General features: G+C 40.7%; 1 protein-coding gene across 3 annotated transcripts in view; it reads left to right on the forward strand.

Annotated features, from left to right (window-relative positions):
* The window catches only part of LOC129768701 (protein phtf), a 33,869-nt gene extending 15,580 nt beyond the window's left edge, over positions 1–18,289 (forward strand). For 2 of the 3 annotated variants that reach the window (XM_055770503.1, XM_055770501.1), the window contains exons 3-8: positions 8,885–9,612; positions 9,904–10,032; positions 10,085–10,710; positions 10,765–10,926; positions 10,983–11,060; positions 17,697–18,289. In XM_055770503.1, coding sequence (XP_055626478.1) covers positions 8,885–9,612; positions 9,904–10,032; positions 10,085–10,710; positions 10,765–10,926; positions 10,983–11,060; positions 17,697–17,846 — 1,873 coding nt within the window. In that variant the 3' untranslated portion in view covers positions 17,847–18,289. The remainder of the gene's footprint in view (positions 1–8,884; positions 9,613–9,903; positions 10,033–10,084; positions 10,711–10,764; positions 10,927–10,982; positions 11,061–17,696) is intronic. The other variant, XM_055770502.1, reaches the window with a different exon arrangement.
* The last annotated feature ends 85 nt before the right edge of the window (positions 18,290–18,374 follow it).

Below are 18,374 nucleotides of genomic sequence, written 5' to 3' on the forward strand. Positions count from 1 at the left end.
TCGTAAAGGGGGGAATTGAGCAAAAAAGGTTGAAAATCACTGATCTAAAAAAAATATAGCGTTAATATGCTCCCTGATGGGGCTTACCCATTCATTTTCGAGGGAGTTTCCACCGCCGATTTGCAAAGCCCATATGATTTGTTGTAGTGATGAATCATACCGACATTAATGGGGGTTTAATGGACGAATCTCAAAAACGGAGATTTTGTAGTTATTTTTCTTCTGGAAGTGGCTTCACGTGAATGAAAAGACGTCTGACTTCTGTGGTTTTCCAATGCGAATATGATTTCATAACCTGCTTGCAGTTATAATATTAAAAATGAAAATTCATCGTGTACTTCAACATTCTGGCCAGCTTGAACTGGCCTGGCTAGTTCAATACTATTATGTACTCAACAATTTTACTTTCAAAAATACTAAATATCCGAAGCAGGGCCCGAAATCTTCGAAGATGAAAACTAGAAGTGGGTTATATCTGTGGTATAACCGCAAGGTAAACGTAAGACTACCGTTGGCTCTGTAATGATTAGTTTGAAATTGCATCTGAATCAATTCTCAATGAATGAATGAATAATTCTTTTCAAAGATTGCTGAATATTTTGCTTGTTAGTGTGTGAGTGGATGAGTATGAGTATGAAGTTGTTATTAACATGAAATTCAACTATTCCGAGCTTGTTGGTGGTCCAGAAATAAACCGTTTGGTTTGCGTGGTTTTGCAAAAGCTAGTGATGTGGTTTGACACGTAATTCTATTTGGTTCTCACGAGAGTTTTCATGACCACTCCACGCGGAAGCAGAATAGAAACCGATGCTCTTGGACAGTCTTCCGTGTTTCACATCAAACACTGGGTATGAGACGAACAATGTTCACGCTGCTCTCGCAGTTTTGTGTTTGTAGACACACATGATTTTTTCGTATGTTATGTTTGAAAATGTGGTAATGTGTAGAGACACCACATCACCACCACTCAATACACGGTGTGTTGATGTGTTCACATGGAAAATGGAAGGGCAGAATCTATCATGAGAATGGGTGCTTCGTCTAAAATTTTGGGCAAGTAAAATACATCTCTTTATCTGTTCTGAACAAAGTAAGCGTCCATTGATATCAGAGTTCTTCACAATTGATATCATTATTTAGTCCACACATCAATTTATAAATTGAATTTATGTAGCATCCGCTGTTATCAGCTTTTAGAACAATTACTAAAACTGATTAGAGCGTGGCGGAGATGTTTAGTTTACCTCATCGAATACCAAGAAAGTTCCTGAAAACATCAATCTAAAACTAATTTTTAGGTATACATTTATTTATTTGGCCGCCATTTGTATGACGTCTCCCCGCTGTGCACTCGGTTTCCCAGACTTCAATTGGCAACATGCACGGAAAAAAAAAATCTAATAGAAAGCTTCTTTCTATTCAGAGAATGTTTTCTTTTCACGGAAAATAGCTATGGATTATTGATTCAGACTTACAAGATGTGGATGAATTCATAGCCTCTGAGTTCACGAAATTTTTGCAATACGAACTAAATTTCTATGAAAATGTGCTCTACCAAAAAATGTTTCAGAAGAAATTAGTTTTGTCCGTGCATGATAAGAAACGAAACGAAAGCAATGAATACTGCGACAACGGGTGGTATGTTTGGACATGATGTGCTTGAATTATGAACATCGTGTTTATTTATGATGTGAAAAACGCATGTTTATGTTCGAGTATCATTGTTCGTGTATGGGGTAAACATTTAATACTAGCGAAAAGCATGTTCGTGTTCAAACATAAACATGGAATTTTCACATCGCGTGGACATGGGTAAGTGTTTCTCGGAAGACTGCTCTTGGATACGATTACATCAAGAGAACCGAATGCGCAAATCTTCCCTTGCCCGAGCACATTTGCAAGCGAGTAAAATAAATCACAGCCTGCATGTATTCGCGATGACGGTTTCTCCAGGTGCATTGATTTTGCGTCCGTGTTCGGGAACACATTTCGATCACCACAAAAGCAATCATCAGCAATGAGTTGGATTGTTATGATTTCAATAGTCTGTTTTCAAGGAAATTTTTAAACTATTGAAACGATTTTTTGGACCAATAAGTGACAATAATATAACTCTTTGACATTTTATCTTCTGAATGAAGGGATTATTATACCACTCCATCCAGCCGATAGAGAGGTATTCAAAAAGAGGCGTTCAAAACCTTGCACTCCAGCGTCACTCTCTCGTTTCCGAAACATTGAACTTACACCCCTGTACAGAAATGAAAGACGTAGTCCTACGTCAAAAATCAGAATGCAACTCGGTGCTGATGCGCAACAAGATTTTTGTACCCAGTTGAGCTCCCACTCCTTGCGCACACATGCGCTCTGGCGAATGAGCACGCTCCGAAACACAGATGAAATGTTTGGTTGTCAGCGCCGTGGGCGCAAGCCCAGTTTTAAGCTGAGTTTTACGCTGAAATTTGCGCCGTGCTTACGCGCCGTGCTGCGCGCTTGAATCTAGATTGCTCTCTCTATTGAGATATTTTTCTTCGCACAAGTGTATACGGCTCAAATGGAGACGCGCTGTAGAATGAGACGCGCATCACACAAGTGAGAAGAAATGTTTAGTATCTGAGTTCTGCGCCGGGTACATTTGATGCTTGGCGCTTCGCACCAAGAGAGAATACAAGTGTTCTTTGAGCGCGCGCTGATGAAAATTAAACTCAAGCGCAGCGCTGCGTTTGTTTTCTGAAGACTGCTTGCAGACGTGAATACCGGGTGGTGTGGGATAAAACACTGCGGTTTGGTTTCGTCCACTGAATCCACGAGTTTCTTCATGTAGTGTAGGTGTTCGTATTCCTCCATGAAGCATTAGCAGGCAGCTTTAGTGGTTGGATTTCGGTCAAGTCGTTTTCAAGTTTCAGAAAGCGACGCTCGGTGATTGAACGGGATTCGCCGAGAGTGACAAGCAGATGCGGGTAAGTGACGTGGACACAACGTAATGATACGACTAATAGCAAGTGGTGGATGTGGCATACTGCTTTTCAAAGAAATTGTCTTCAGCGGATAACTTTGAGCAGAGTTCAACAATTTCTAACTCCCAGAATTTCCGTAGGGCTTGTTCCAGGTTTCGGTCTGCAATGGTGATATGACAAACACGTGGAGATTTAATCGACTTTATCTTGATGCTTGATCTGATTCTATGCTCCGGCGATTCCAGACACGACGATGTCTATTTTCGTGCGGCAGAGGTTGAGTACATTGGATAATTTCTTTGTAATAAGTCTACACAATGATCCCGATTTTATGAGCGCACGAGCAGGATGCTATTTGTCATTCTGGTCTACAACAAGGAGGTTAACCGTTTCCATTAGGACAGTGGAATGATAGGACTGTGCTGACAAACTCACTTGGGGGTTCGGATTCGCTGATCCATCAATTTCGACAACAGTCAACGTGAATGGACTCTTGCATCCACGTGAAAGCAGGGTAGTGTCTCCGATGGCAATTTCGATAGGCATACTTAGTATAATTCCTACTTTGGTGTTCAGAACGGAACCAATTCCAGCATAGGATTCCAGTTCCAGTTCTCGGCGTTGACAAACAGACATCTTGGAATATGCTGGGCATTGGAATAGCAAATGGTTCTGTGAACAATCAATGCAATGCGGAATGGAATTCTTAGTTTCGGTCGTGGCAGAATTTGATACCATCTTAAATGACTACTTCTAGATCCGTCTGGAACCGTCCCCCTTGACTTAGCCAACTTGATTGGAGCGATGCAGCAGTGATCGGTGACGACTGACTTTAACATTCAGAACCCACTGACACAGGAAATCCACCAACTCCTCGTGAGTGATGTCATCAGCGCTACTAGTATTGTCCTTCCAACCCTCCGGTGGGTTGATGAATTCAGTTTGTTACCTAGCAGGTTGATTAACGATGTTCCCCAGTAGATGACTGGTTCATTCAGCTTCGTTAAAGCCTTGACATGCCGTTGGTAGTTTCTTTCTTGAGTGGAGTTGCTCGGAATAGTTGACACTTCAAATAACGTTCATGATAACGCTTCAATAAAGCATCCCAAACTAGTGCGTTATCCGCACTTCGGTCGACTCGAATGGCTTATGAACTTCTCCTTCCAGTGACTGTAGGAGGTACTAGGTCAATCTTGGGTAATCGTAGGTGAAAATTCGCTGAAAGAAGATGATAATTAGCTGTAAAGGACGTATTCAATGCGGGTTGGTTGGGATCTATGGAACGTTTCACCAGTAAAAAAACCTTTAGCCGAACAGTATCTCGCTTCGAATGCTGCTCGCTCCTTCAACTTCTCAGGATCATCACCCTTTTCGATCTCCATTTGTAGATCGCGGAACTCGCTGTAGACTCTGACCAACGCATCAATACGAATCGAAATTATGGAAATGCCATTCTGGTTGTCCAAATTCTTGATGAACGCATCAACGGAATCACGAAATACGAACAGTGCCTAGCGCTTCATCAAGCATTCGATTAACTTCTTTTCTGGTCTGGACATTCTGGCTCACTACACTATGACCACTTTACTTAAACAAAACAAAAACAAAATTCGAATGATTGGAACGTAAAATACGCGTTGTAACATCTTCTATGCGACACGGATATCGAGAAATTCCCTTCACGGCTTACCAGGATTCTCCACCGTCGATTCGCGACGGCCCAGAATATTTGTTGTAGTGGTGAATCACACCGCCGTAAATGGGGTTTGATGAGTGCATGTTGGATGAGAATTGAATAGCTTGGATAATGTCGTCATTAAACGAAGAATTTTGATGTAGGACTACGTCTTTCATTCCTGTACCGGGGTGTAAGTTCAAAGTTTCGAAAATGAGAGCGTTGCACTTGGAGAGCAAAGTCTCGAACGTTAATTCCCCTTTGCCGGCTGGACGAAGTGATATCATAATCACTTTATTCGTGTAACCTCCCGACTATCAACGGAAGAGAACTTTTTAGGTCGAGCAGCGTTTCGTCTCAAACTTTGAGGGGACCGAAAGAATACTTAATAGGTAGGAACATACAATGACAAAACCCGTGTCCACTAATCGTTACCTGCACTCGAGTTTCTCTAACTTGAGCTCAAAGGCTTCTTAGCTAGTTCCTCTGACCACCGTCTGCGAGCGAGGCCTGAATGTTCCGTTTGAACCCAAATTACGAGGATCAGAAAGCTGAGGAAAATAATCAAGGGATGTTTGTTGTGGTAGTTAATTTCGAAAACGAAAATGATGTTTAAGAATGTTATTTATTTTGAGACTTTCGTTTGTGGGCGGATGTGAGAATAGTATTATAGATGACTACACAATGTACTTGCTGTTTTTGTAGGTTGCCTTCGTTCCCGTTCTCGGTTAGATATGCCAGAACCAGTCCTGATTTCGGCACTGGTATCTCGGTTAACCAGTAATCCGGTGGGATCTCCCTCGTCTGGGTTACTTCATGTGCGACCTTAAATAACGCCCCCGTACGGGCCTGTAGAATGGAGCAGATACAAAAAGGCCCCTTGGCCGGATCTGACCAACAGAATGTATTAGTACATGTGTGTGTTGTCACCATTTTTTTTATTTTATTGATCTATTAAATTAGTTTTAAATCAAATACCTTTTTTTAACGTGTGTAGTTTCTAAGAGTGTTCGTTGTTCCTTAGTATTAGTTCAATGTTTTATTAGAACTATAGGTTAAGGTAAGATTATTTTTTTACTATAATGACTCTTTTATCATACTAACCAGATATTATCTTTTTAATTTTTATGACGATTCTATTTTAAACCATAAACTTAATTTAACTACATATATTCAAACCTATAAACAATTCAACACTTGATTATAAATTTACACATGCAACAATGAACTTTATAAGTTTACATCCACGACGCGCACTTCTATTCTCGGGGACAGTCGGCGACAGAAAGAACGAGCACAGTTTAAGCGAGGACAAATAAAATGTTGAGAGACCGGAAACATAATTGTCCTTTAGAGTTGTAAGTTGTGTAAAGTGACCAATTCTTGGATACACACCTACAACGTTCACACTACTTCTTTCATGCCCGATGATCCCCTCTTCGCCGTATGCTTATCATATGTCAAATGACAAATGCAAACCACACAGTGGAGGCTTTGACGAATAAATTTGTGGCGAAGCTACAAAGGTAGTTAGTGACCGCAGGTTACATTCGAAACACAAAATGTCCAAGAGTTGTATGCTGGTTAATATTGACTCGAAAAATTGTTTCAATGGCTAAAAAATTGCTTTGAAAATAAGCTATTGAAATCACACAAATCAGTATATAAACAAATGCCCGCTCGGTATGATTGCAGCGATTGATTTACGGTCGATGGAATGTGTTTCCCTAACACAGACTTTCAAACTAATTACATTTTGATTTGTTTGCTATTGGATTCGGAAATTGTTTCATTCAATCACTGGTTTAATCAATAATTTAATCAATACTCTCAAATGATTACTAAGCCGACAGTGGTCCTACGTCAACCTTACGGTTATATCATAGATATAACCCACCTAAAGTTTTTGATTTTCTTCTGCAGTTTTTTCAGGTGAAAGAAAATACGTCTGGCTTCTGTGGTTTCATAGCCTACTGGTATGAAACCAGGTATAGGCAAAATCGCATCGAAATTCGTTCAACAACACTCATTCACAGATAAAACTCACCCCTCTATTCTCCGTTTTTTGCCTCACTTTTTTTGAGACAGAAAACATTCACATATCCTCTTCGCAAAGTTCATTCTCGATTAGAACGGAAAAATACTGTCTCTATTCCGCTCTTCTATCCTCAGAAATTTTTGCATTCCCTCATTTGCCTCATTTGCTTGAGCCAGCGAGTGTATCTGTAAAATCATTCGTTTTTCACTCAAATAGCAATCATTGAGCCTCGATCGCGGCAGTAAAATATAGGTAGAAAGTTGGAATCGATTTGTTTCCTGTGCACTATTGCAATGACATTTTGTTGTTGTTAGTATAAAACGATCTAAGCCAACGCAAGAGACCATATTAACGCAAGTTATTGATGAGCGGGAAGGTGGATTTCGTGTGCACTTGAATGCTGACAAGGAAAAGAGTACAAGGGAAAATAAAATCATACATACACGCAGATTCAATCTATTTTGACTCACTTGTTATTTTGTTTCGTGCGATCCTTCCAAAGAAATATTCATTCATTGAATGTTGTTCTCCACTCTGTGTTTTGTTATGTTTTCTATCAGTCCCGAATGAAGATGGTCGGGGAGTGTAAAATGATTCATCGTGCAATTTCACGATTGTTTGCTGCATTCTTTTCGCCATGATTATTTCAAGCAGATACAAGAGTAATTTATAATCAGGTGTGGAGTTATTTCCGTTAGGAGTATATATTCAGAAAATCATCCGACTGTAAGAATTATCCACTCCCTAAATAAAATAAAGGGTGTGTCACATCAAATTGCATCACGGAAAAAACGTTGCAGAAATTCGCCCAGTAGACCGATCCTTTTGAAAATTTTAAACAGTAAAATAAAAACTATTAAACAACTTTTGGCATTTTCTTTTTATTCATACTTCGAGCCCAAGCCCGTATGCTCGCACCTTCCTCTTTACCCCGTCCATAAGGTTCTGTACAACGTCAGGTTGTAGTCTTTTTTGAACAGAAATCCATTTTCTCTTGAAGTCCGTCTCCGATTTGACAACTTTTGGGTTCTTCCGGAGGGCCTGCTTCATAATCGCCCAATATTTATTTATTGGGCGAAGCTCCGGCGCGTTGGGCGGGTTCATTTCCTTTGGCACGAAGGTGACCCCGTTGGCTTCGTACCACTCCAACACGTCCTTTGAATAGTGGCACGAAGCGAGATCCGGCCAGAAGATGGTCGGGCCCTCGTGCTGCTTCAATAGTGGTAGTAAGCGCTTCTGTAGGCACTCCTCAAGGTAAACCTGCCCGTTTACCGTGCCGGTCATCACGAAGAGGGCGCTCCGCTTTCCGCAAGAGCAGATCGCTTGCCACACCATGTACTTTTTGCAAACTTGGATAGTTTCTGCTTGCGAATCTCCTCCGAAACGCTGAATTTGTCCTCTGCGGAGAAGAACAACAGGCCCGGCAGCTGACGAAAGTCCGCTTTGACGTAGGTTTCGTCGTCCATTACCAGGCAATGCGGCTTCGTCAGCATTTCGGTGTACAGCTTCCGGGCTCGCGTCTTCCCCACCATGTTTTGCCTTTCGTCGCGGTTAGGAGCCTTCTGAACCTTGTATGTACGCAGGCCCTCCCGCTGCTTGGTCCGCTGGACGAATGAACATGACAAATTCAGCTTATTGGCGACATCCCGGACCGAACTTCTCAGATCACTTCTAAACTGCTTAACTACGCGCTTGTGATCTTTTTCACTGACGGAGCATCCATTTTTGCCGTTCTTCACCTTCCGGTCGATGGTTAGGTTCTCGAAGTATCGTTTTAGTACTCTGCTGACCGTGGAGTGGACGATTCCCAGCATCTTACCGATGTCCCGATGTGACAACTCCGGATTCTCGAAATAAGTGCGCAGGATTAATTCACGACGCTCTTTTTCGTTCGACGACATTTTTCCAAATTTACGAAAAATTGAAAGTGAAGCATGGCCAACGTGATCTATACACTCTTATCTGATTATAAGCGAAAGCTGAAGATATAATTCCTAAAAATTAAATTTCTACAGCGTTTTTTCCGTGATGCAATTTGATGTGACACACCCTTTATTTCATCTTCTGCAGCTGATCACTTCACGATTACTCTCATTTTTTAGTGTTGGATGGCGTTGTTAGTTTTTAGATGGCCTTACAATAACTTAAGATATTTGTCAAAAGAATCCATTATCGAACATAGGCATTGCTCTTAATATTCCATTCTTTTTACAGCCATATGAATGGGAACGATTTAACTTCAACAAACCCACGCGAAGTATTGAAAAAGGAGTCATTTCTCCCAACCGACTCCTGTTGTACCTTGCGGAAACGAAACGTGAATTGGGACCCACAGGTCAGTAGCAGCAACACCAGCCGAACGAAAAATGAAGACAGAAGCTCCGTTGATGCCCCGGTTGATGACGATGGTTTCGAGAGTTTGAACGGCAAAAGCTCTGGAGGAGAAGATAGCTCGAACCCTGGGGTACCAACGGCAACATACTTTAAGAACATATCGTACAGTAATACATGGACCAGTACATGCCCTCAGCTGGAAAAGGAGACAAAGTCTGATAGTGATACGGACACACTTCGAAATACCCCAACTAGTCAGGAGCCGACTTGCAGTGCACCCTCGACGACGATGCAATTAGGAAAATGTAGACCTCATCTGTCCTCCGAGTCCGGTATTGAACTTCAGCGACATAAGCGCAAATCCCAACTGGACGATGACCACCTGCCTCATACCGTGGCAGGTCAAAGCGAATCCAAGGAGGATGGATTCGAGAAGACCCTCGAATCCAGTGGCGATACGGACGAAGAAAATGACTCTGATCCGCAACACAATGATGCTGGTCACCATCAGCATCACCTGCTTCAACATCACAGCCATCACCATCATCATCAGCATTTGTCAGAAGGTACGAGTACGAACTGTTGTAGGAATGTAGCCAACACAGATAGTGAGTATTTTACGCTAACATCGCCCATTTTGTTACAAGTTATTTTCATGTTCTTCATCTCATTGCGGTGGCAAATGCCTCTTATCGTGGCACCTCTCACATTGATTATGTTATTAACTCGCATTAATCATTTTTCTAGCTTGTTATAAGTTGTGAATAATATTATCCCGAACAACAAGTGGATATCATCCAAACTTCTGTGTCCGGTGTCCGGTGGGCAATATTTCAATGTTTTTTTCTATCCTACCTCAAATAATCATTTTAAATTGAATCCCATTTTATCTGTGTCAGGCGAAGATTGTAGTTATAGCTCCGATCTTAACCACTCGGATGGTCAAAACGAGCATTCGGATGACGATTATGACTTGGAGGATGCACCGACTATTATACTCAACCCACCATGTGGGGCCACAGATAGAGGTAACTTTACTTTTAGAATTGCAAATACACTTTTAACATTTCCTTATTTCAGTCAGCTGCACCATTTGGGAGGCACGGGAAGCTAAAAAAGCGGAAATGTCTGTACTGGACATCTCGTCGGCAATAATCGAACGCGTCGAAGCCATGCCGGAAACGTGTGACTACGTCTACATAGGCGTCGTGCTCAGCCTTATCCTATCGCTCATTCCCGCCTTCTGTAGACTGTGCGAGGCAATAGTTGATCCAGCCAACTCCACCGAGCTGAGCTTCCTAGAAATGCCGGTACTACTGCTGGAGAAGGCTTCTTTTTCCTGCATCGCAATTCTACGGTTTGCTCTCGGTGACTCAACGTGGGAAAAGACGGTGCTAATCTTAGGTTTTGTTCTACGACTGTGCTTGACATATCTGTTGTTCTTCCTGCTGGCCGTTGCCGAACGAACCTTCAAGCAAAGGTTTCTCTACGCCAAGCTGTTCTCGCATCTGACATCGTCACGAAGAGCCCGACAATCCGGTATTCCCCACTTCCGACTGAACAAAGTTCGAAACATCAAGACATGGTTATGCGTGAGATCATATTTGAAACGACGGGGACCCCAAAATTCGGTCGACGTGATCGTTTCGGCAGCTTTTATCATCACGCTGATATTGCTAGCATTTCTGAGCGTTGAATGGTTGAAGGTTTGCCAGCAATAGTTTACCGATGCGAAAACGTTAACAACATTTGTGTTCTAGGATTCGGTACATCTTCACTCGCAGTGTAATCTGGAAGCATTGGTGTGGTCTTGTGCATTTGGTGCATTTCTTTTAAGGTTCATGACTCTCGGTACCAAGATCAACAAGAAGTACAAAAGTGTTTCGGTACTTATAACGGAACAGATTAATCTATACGTGCAAGTGAGTTCTATATTAATAACATGGAAAGAAATAGTTAATTTCTCTTTCACTTTCAGATTGAACAAAAACCGAACAAAAAAGAAGAACTAATGATTTCTAATAATGTACTGAAACTGGCAGCTGATTTACTCAAAGTAAGTATCGTTTGTTCGGCAACCTGGCGGAAATTGAATCGGATGTGATCCGGGATCTTTTAATCATAGTTATGAGGTGTGGTTCAGTTACAATTCGGAATCACTGTTCATTTTATAACAGCGATCGCAGTAGACGTATCTGAAATTTTTTGACAGCCTTTTTTTGTTTGGAAAACCAGTATCTTTTGACAGTAAAAACTTTACGATAATCCGTTTAGTTCTAAAAAAGTTGTGCATGATGGAAGCCGAGAGAACAAATTTGATTTTGAGCGCCCACATTGATAATTCGACGTGGTCAGGTTCTAAAATCACGAAATCGCTGAAAATAGCTAAATGGCCGAAAGACGCACTCGAAAGTTGTACAATTTTTTGACGAAAAACGAAAAATACATGATGATGGATGAAAAAAACGTACGTGAAGATGGATTTTCTGAAATTCTATAAGACCATTGCCAGTGGAGATGTCCCCAGCAAATTTAAACTCGTTTTCGCTGATAAAATTGCCAGGAATTTTTAAATTTATACCAGAGGACGCAGGGGTGTCATACCATCATAGAAATATTTCTCGTACCCAAAAACCCTCACATCCCAAATTTGGTTCCGTTTGCGTGATTGACTTTCGAGTAACGCAGCCCTCTCCCTTAGGGAGGGGGGGGGCGGTGTGGTGGTTGATGGTTAGGATAATCCCTAAAACCTGCATATGCCAAGTTTGATTCCATTTTCTTGATTAGTTCTTGAGTTATGCAGAAATGTATGCTTCATTTGTATGGCAAACCCCCCCCCCCTTCCTTAGAGAAAGGGAGAGGAATGCCCATTCACCATAGAAACGTTTCTTGCCCCTAAAACCTTCACATGCCAAATTTGGCTTCATTTCCTTGATTGGTTTTCGGGATATGCAGAAATTTGTGTTTCATTCGTATGGTAGCCCCCTTAGAGAGAGGGAAGGAGTGTCTAACGATCATAGAAATGTTTTTACCCCCTTTAACCTACATATGCTAAATTTTGCGCCATTTGCTTGATTAGTTTTCGAGTTATGCCGAAATTTGTGTTTCATTTGTATGGCAGCTCCTCTTCGAGAAGGGATGGAGTGTCTGCTCACCATAGAAACTTTTCTTGCCCCCTAAAACCTTCAGATCCCAAATTTGGCTCCATTTGCTTGATTAGTTTTTGAGTTACACAAATGAAACACAAATTTCTGCATTACTCGAGAATTAATCGTACAAATGAAATGAAATTTGGCATGTGCAGGTTTTAGGGTGCAATAAATGAATCGATGGTGGTTAGATACTCCTCCCCTCCCCCCCCTCTTAAGGGGAAGAAGGGGGCTGGTTCTGCCATACAAATGAAACACAAATTTCTGCATTACTCGAGAATCAACCGTTTGAGTGCAGAGCAAATTTTGTTAGCGTATGCCGAAAATGCGGATGAGTTTGGGTATATTTAAAAGAATACTAAAGAGCTTAGACAACTGATTAGGTCACAAAAGTTGTATTAAAGGGTTTGTCACATCAAATTGCATCACGGAAAAAACGCTGTAGAAATTTAATTTTTAGGAATTATATCTTCAGCTTTCGCTTATAATCAGATAATGCTTCACTGTCAATTTTTCGTAAATTTGGAAAAATGTCGTCGAACGAAAAAGAGCGTCGTGAATTAATCCTGCGCACTCATTTCGAGAATCCGGAGTTGTCACATCGGGACATCGGTAAGATGCTGGGAATCGTCCAATCCACGGTCAGCAGAGTACTAAAACGATACTTCGAGAACCTAACCATCGACCGGAAGGTGAAGAACGGCAAAAATGGATGCTCCGTCAGTGAAAAAGATCACAAGCGCGTAGTTAAGCAGTTTAGACGTGATCCGAGAAGTTCGGTCCGGGATGTCGCCAATAAGCTGAATTTGTCAAGTTCATTCGTCCAGCGGACCAAGCAGCGGGTGGGCCCGCGTACATACAAAGTTCAGAAGGCTCCTAACCGCGACGAAAGGCAAAACGCGAGCCCGGAAGCTGTACACCGAAATGCTGACGAAGCCGCATTGCCTGGTAATGGACGACGAAACCTACGTCAAAGCGGACTTTCGTCAGCTGCCGGACCTGTTGTTCTTCTCCGCAGAGGACAAATTCATCGTTCCGGAGGAGGTTCGCAAGCAGAAACTATCCAAGTTTGCCAAAAAGTACATGGTGTGGCAAGCGATCTGCTCTTGCGGAAAGCGGAGCGCCCCCTTCGTGATGACCGGCACGGTAAACGGGCAGGTTTACCTTAAGGAGTGCCTACAGAAGCGCTTACTACCACTATTGAAGCAGCACGAGGGCCCGACCATCTTCTGGCCGGATCTCGCTTCGTGCCACTATTCAAAGGACGTGTTGGAGTGGTACGAAGCCAACGGGGTCACCTTCGTGCCAAAGTAAATGAACCCGCCCAACGCGCCGGAGCTTCGCCCAATAGAGAAATATTGGGCGATTATGAAGCAGGCCCTCCGGAAGAACCCAAAAGTTGTCAAATCGGAGGCGGACTTCAAGAGAAAATGGATTTCTGTTCAAAAAAAATTACAACCTGACGTTGTACAGAACCTTATGGACGGGGTAAAGAGGAAGGTGCGAGCATACGGGCTTGGGCTCGAAGTATGAATAAAAAAAAATGCCAAAAGTTGTTTAACAGTTTTTATTTTACTGTCTAAAATTTTCAAAAGGATCGGTCTACTGGGCGAATTTCTACAGCGTTTTTTCCGTGATGCAATTTGATGTGACACCCTTTAATAGAAAAATACACATAAAAAGTGAGGTTTATAAAATTTTCTACCATAAACTCCCTCACCTCTACATAAATAATTTTTTTTTAAATAATATATTTAAACAATATTCAAACAATTTCATTCAAAACTATGGTTTGCTGCACAATTGCCTCTTTAAAAAATGTCCCCAGAAGACGAAATCCTACTTTAAGAGGTGCTAAGTTAAAAATAATAACATAGAACAAAAAGAGCGCTATCGCGCTCCCCGCACTTTTCGCATATAACAAGAGGAGCGCTATCGCGCTCCCCCGTGTTCAAACGGTTAATCAAGCAAATAAAACCATATTTGGCATGTAACGTAACGGAGAAACATGTTATTTGCAAGTGGTTCAAAAATCATGAACGAGAATTGTGTCTGAAAATAATCTGATATATTGTCGAGTTTTGGTATAAGTTTATAGTAAAATTTATTTTATAGTAAAAGGAAATTTTAATAATGGATGTGATAACGAAAAATAAATTTTGGGCGGGACGAAGTTTGCCGGGTCTGCTAGTGTATATATATATATATATATATATATATATATATATATATATATATATATATATATATATATATATATATATATATATATATATATATATATATATATATATATATATATATATATATATATATATATATATATATATATATATATATAACCCGGCAAACTTCGTCCCGCCCATTGCATTCTCGAGTAATGCAGAAATTTGTGTTTTATTTGTATGGCAGCCACCCCTAAGAGAGGGGGGAGGGGTATTTAACCACCATAGAAACATTCATTGCACTCTAAAGTTTCCATATGCCTAATTTGGTTTAATTTGCTTGATTAATTCTCGGGTAATGCAAAAATTTGTGTTTCATTTGTACGGCAGCCCTCTCTAAGAGAGGGGGAAGGAGTATCTTAACACCATAGAAAAGTTTATTGCATCCTAAAACCTCCACATGCCAAATTTGGTTTCATTTGCTTGATTAATTCTCGAGTAATGCAGAAATTTGTGTTTCATTTGTATGGCAGCCCCCCCTTTGAGTGGGGGAAGGACTGTCTAACCATCATAGAAACATTTATTGCACCCTTAAACTTTCACATGCCAACTTTGGTTTCGTTTGATTGATTAATTTCCGAGTAATGCAAAAAATTGTGTTTCATTTGTATGGCAGCCCCCTCTAAGAGAGGGAGAAGGAGCCCTACCCTACCCCTACCCTTCCGTGAGCTCCACATAGCTCAATAAATGTCTCGTTCTCTTTTGTGTCGTGATTTGTAACACGTAAAATCAAAATAAAGGCACCATGGGAAATTATTTCTGTAAAATCATATTTCATATCATATAATCATATAACGGCCCTACTGTACTGCCCATGTTTGTATAGGAGACGTAAATGACAAAATGAACAAAATCGCATTTTCGCTGTTACGCATTCTACACAATGTAAAACGTATGCTCAACATGCGAACAAACATTTTTTGTTCGAAAACATTTGAGCAATTTTGAGAGAAAAAAAAACGTTTTCGTTTCACTGTCCGCATAACAGATGTAGTTCCATACCGCTTTCATGCATGGTTCGAAAATCAACCATTATAAGTCTTATGTGCTATAAGCTAAAAACACATCGAACAACACAACTTTATTATAAAGATAAGGGTTGAGGCTTCAAGTATCAGTGCGTATTGAATCCTCAAAGTCAAAACAACATTTTTCCCATCACTCCAAAAATGGAAAATTTCGGTCCAACAAAGCCGTTTTTGCGTGGAATTGTTTTGCATTACTGCAAACAAAAGAAGACACATTGGATTCTTGTGGAAAGTTACGGCAAGCATGCTCTGTCGGAACCAACATGCAGAGCTTGGTTTCACCAATTCAAAAAGTCTAAAGTTTCCATATGCCTAATTTGGTTTAATTTGCTTGATTAATTCTCGGGTAATGCAAAAATTTGTGTTTCATTTGTACGGCAGCCCTCTCTAAGAGAGGGGGAAGGAGTATCTTAACACCATAGAAAAGTTTATTGCATCCTAAAACCTCCACATGCCAAATTTGGTTTCATTTGCTTGATTAATTCTCGAGTAATGCAGAAATTTGTGTTTCATTTGTATGGCAGCCCCCCCTTTGAGTGGGGGAAGGACTGTCTAACCATCATAGAAACATTTATTGCACCCTTAAACTTTCACATGCCAACTTTGGTTTCGTTTGATTGATTAATTTCCGAGTAATGCAAAAAATTGTGTTTCATTTGTATGGCAGCCCCCTCTAAGAGAGGGAGAAGGAGCCCTACCCTACCCCTACCCTTCCGTGAGCTCCACATAGCTCAATAAATGTCTCGTTCTCTTTTGTGTCGTGATTTGTAACACGTAAAATCAAAATAAAGGCACCATGGGAAATTATTTCTGTAAAATCATATTTCATATCATATAATCATATAACGGCCCTACTGTACTGCCCATGTTTGTATAGGAGACGTAAATGACAAAATGAACAAAATCGCATTTTCGCTGTTACGCATTCTACACAATGTAAAACGTATGCTCAACATGCGAACAAACATTTTTTGTTCGAAAACATTTGAGCAATTTTGAGAGAAAAAAAAACGTTTTCGTTTCACTGTCCGCATAACAGATGTAGTTCCATACCGCTTTCATGCATGGTTCGAAAATCAACCATTATAAGTCTTATGTGCTATAAGCTAAAAACACATCGAACAACACAACTTTATTATAAAGATAAGGGTTGAGGCTTCAAGTATCAGTGCGTATTGAATCCTCAAAGTCAAAACAACATTTTTCCCATCACTCCAAAAATGGAAAATTTCGGTCCAACAAAGCCGTTTTTGCGTGGAATTGTTTTGCATTACTGCAAACAAAAGAAGACACATTGGATTCTTGTGGAAAGTTACGGCAAGCATGCTCTGTCGGAACCAACATGCAGAGCTTGGTTTCACCAATTCAAAAGTGGTAATTTTGACCTGGAAGATGAGGTCCCGGTGCACCAAAAAAAAATCGAAGATGAGGAATTGGTGAAGTTACTCGATGAAGATCCATGCCAGACACAAGAACTTGCAGAAACGTTGGGAGTAACACAACAAGCAATTTCACATAGTTTAAAGCAACTCGGAATGATTCAAAAACAAGGCAATTGGGTCCCACATGAGTTGAAGCCGAGAGACATTGAAAGATGCTTTTTAATCTACGAAGAACTGCTTCAGCGACAGAAAAAAAGGTTTCCTGCACCGAATCGTGACTGGTGATGAAAAGTGGAAGCTTGGGTTAAGACCGGCCAGCCATCAACATCAACCGCAAAACCGAACATTCATGGTTCCAAGCTTATGCTGTGTTATCTGGTGAGCGTTACCGACGACAATTGATGCGTTTGAGCCGAGCCTTGGAGGACAAGAGGTCGCAATACGCCGATAGACACGACAAGGTGATTCTGCAACATGACAACGCTCATGGCCTGGCTGAGCAGCGATTTTAATCCTATGATGATACCAAAAAAAGGGTCGATCACTGGATTGCCTCAAAAGACCAGTCCTTCTTTCAGCGTGGAATCCGTATGCTACCAGAAAGATGGGAGAAGGTTGAAGCTAGCAATGGACAGTACTTTGAATGATCTGTGACTTCTCTTCTTTTTATAATAAAACGTTGAACTTTTCAAAAAAACCGCTTGAAACTTATTTGTACACCCAATAATTCACTGTAAATGATTTTAGCGAAAATATTTCCTTGGAACGCTTCATCATGTGTACAAAATATACAAAATACACGAAATGAAAAAGTGTTTGAAAATCTATGAGACAAGGTGTACACCAATAACAATGAATCAAAGATGATTACAGCACGAGTAACTTCAATTATACTATTTCTTCCGCAGGAATTGGAGTCTCCATTCAAGATATCCGGTCTCAGTGCGAACCCCTATTTGTATACCACGGTGAAGGTGGTCATCCTATCGGCACTTTCCGGCGTTCTCAGCGAAATGCTGGGTTTCAAACTTAAACTTCATAAGATTAAAATTAAGTAGACGGTTTCGTTTTACGTACCAGCAGCAGACAACTCACTGTGCTAGCTCTAGAGTATGTAGATCAGGCCTGCTGTGGATAGTGAATCCATATAATTTTTTTTATCAATTTAGGGTAGAGTTGTTTAGGACAATGTAACGAACAAGCAATGTTCTGATGAGATTGCGAATGAATCAAGCATAGGTTTTCGTGAACCGTTACGTAGACTACACATTTATTTTTTAGGGCGAAAGCATTTTTTAGGCTTTGAATCCTCCCCATCCCTCAACAGCAACTGTCGATAGATTTTAGCTATGGAAAAGTGGTATTTTTCGAAGTACTATATTTTAGAAGAGAATAAAATAAACGACATACATGGTCGTATGAAAAAAAAAGAAAACTCATGTGATTGATATATGATTCGTTGAACGATTGACAGTGCTGTAATAAAGTATTCATTGTTGAATGTATGTATTGTTTCATTTGTACTCTCGAAAATCTCCCAGGAAATTTCGGATTAATAAACGGATTGGCATCAATATCCAATATTT

The sequence above is a fragment of the Toxorhynchites rutilus genome, chromosome 2 (genome assembly GCF_029784135.1).
Source record: "Toxorhynchites rutilus septentrionalis strain SRP chromosome 2, ASM2978413v1, whole genome shotgun sequence".
NCBI lineage: Eukaryota > Metazoa > Arthropoda > Insecta > Diptera > Culicidae > Toxorhynchites > Toxorhynchites rutilus.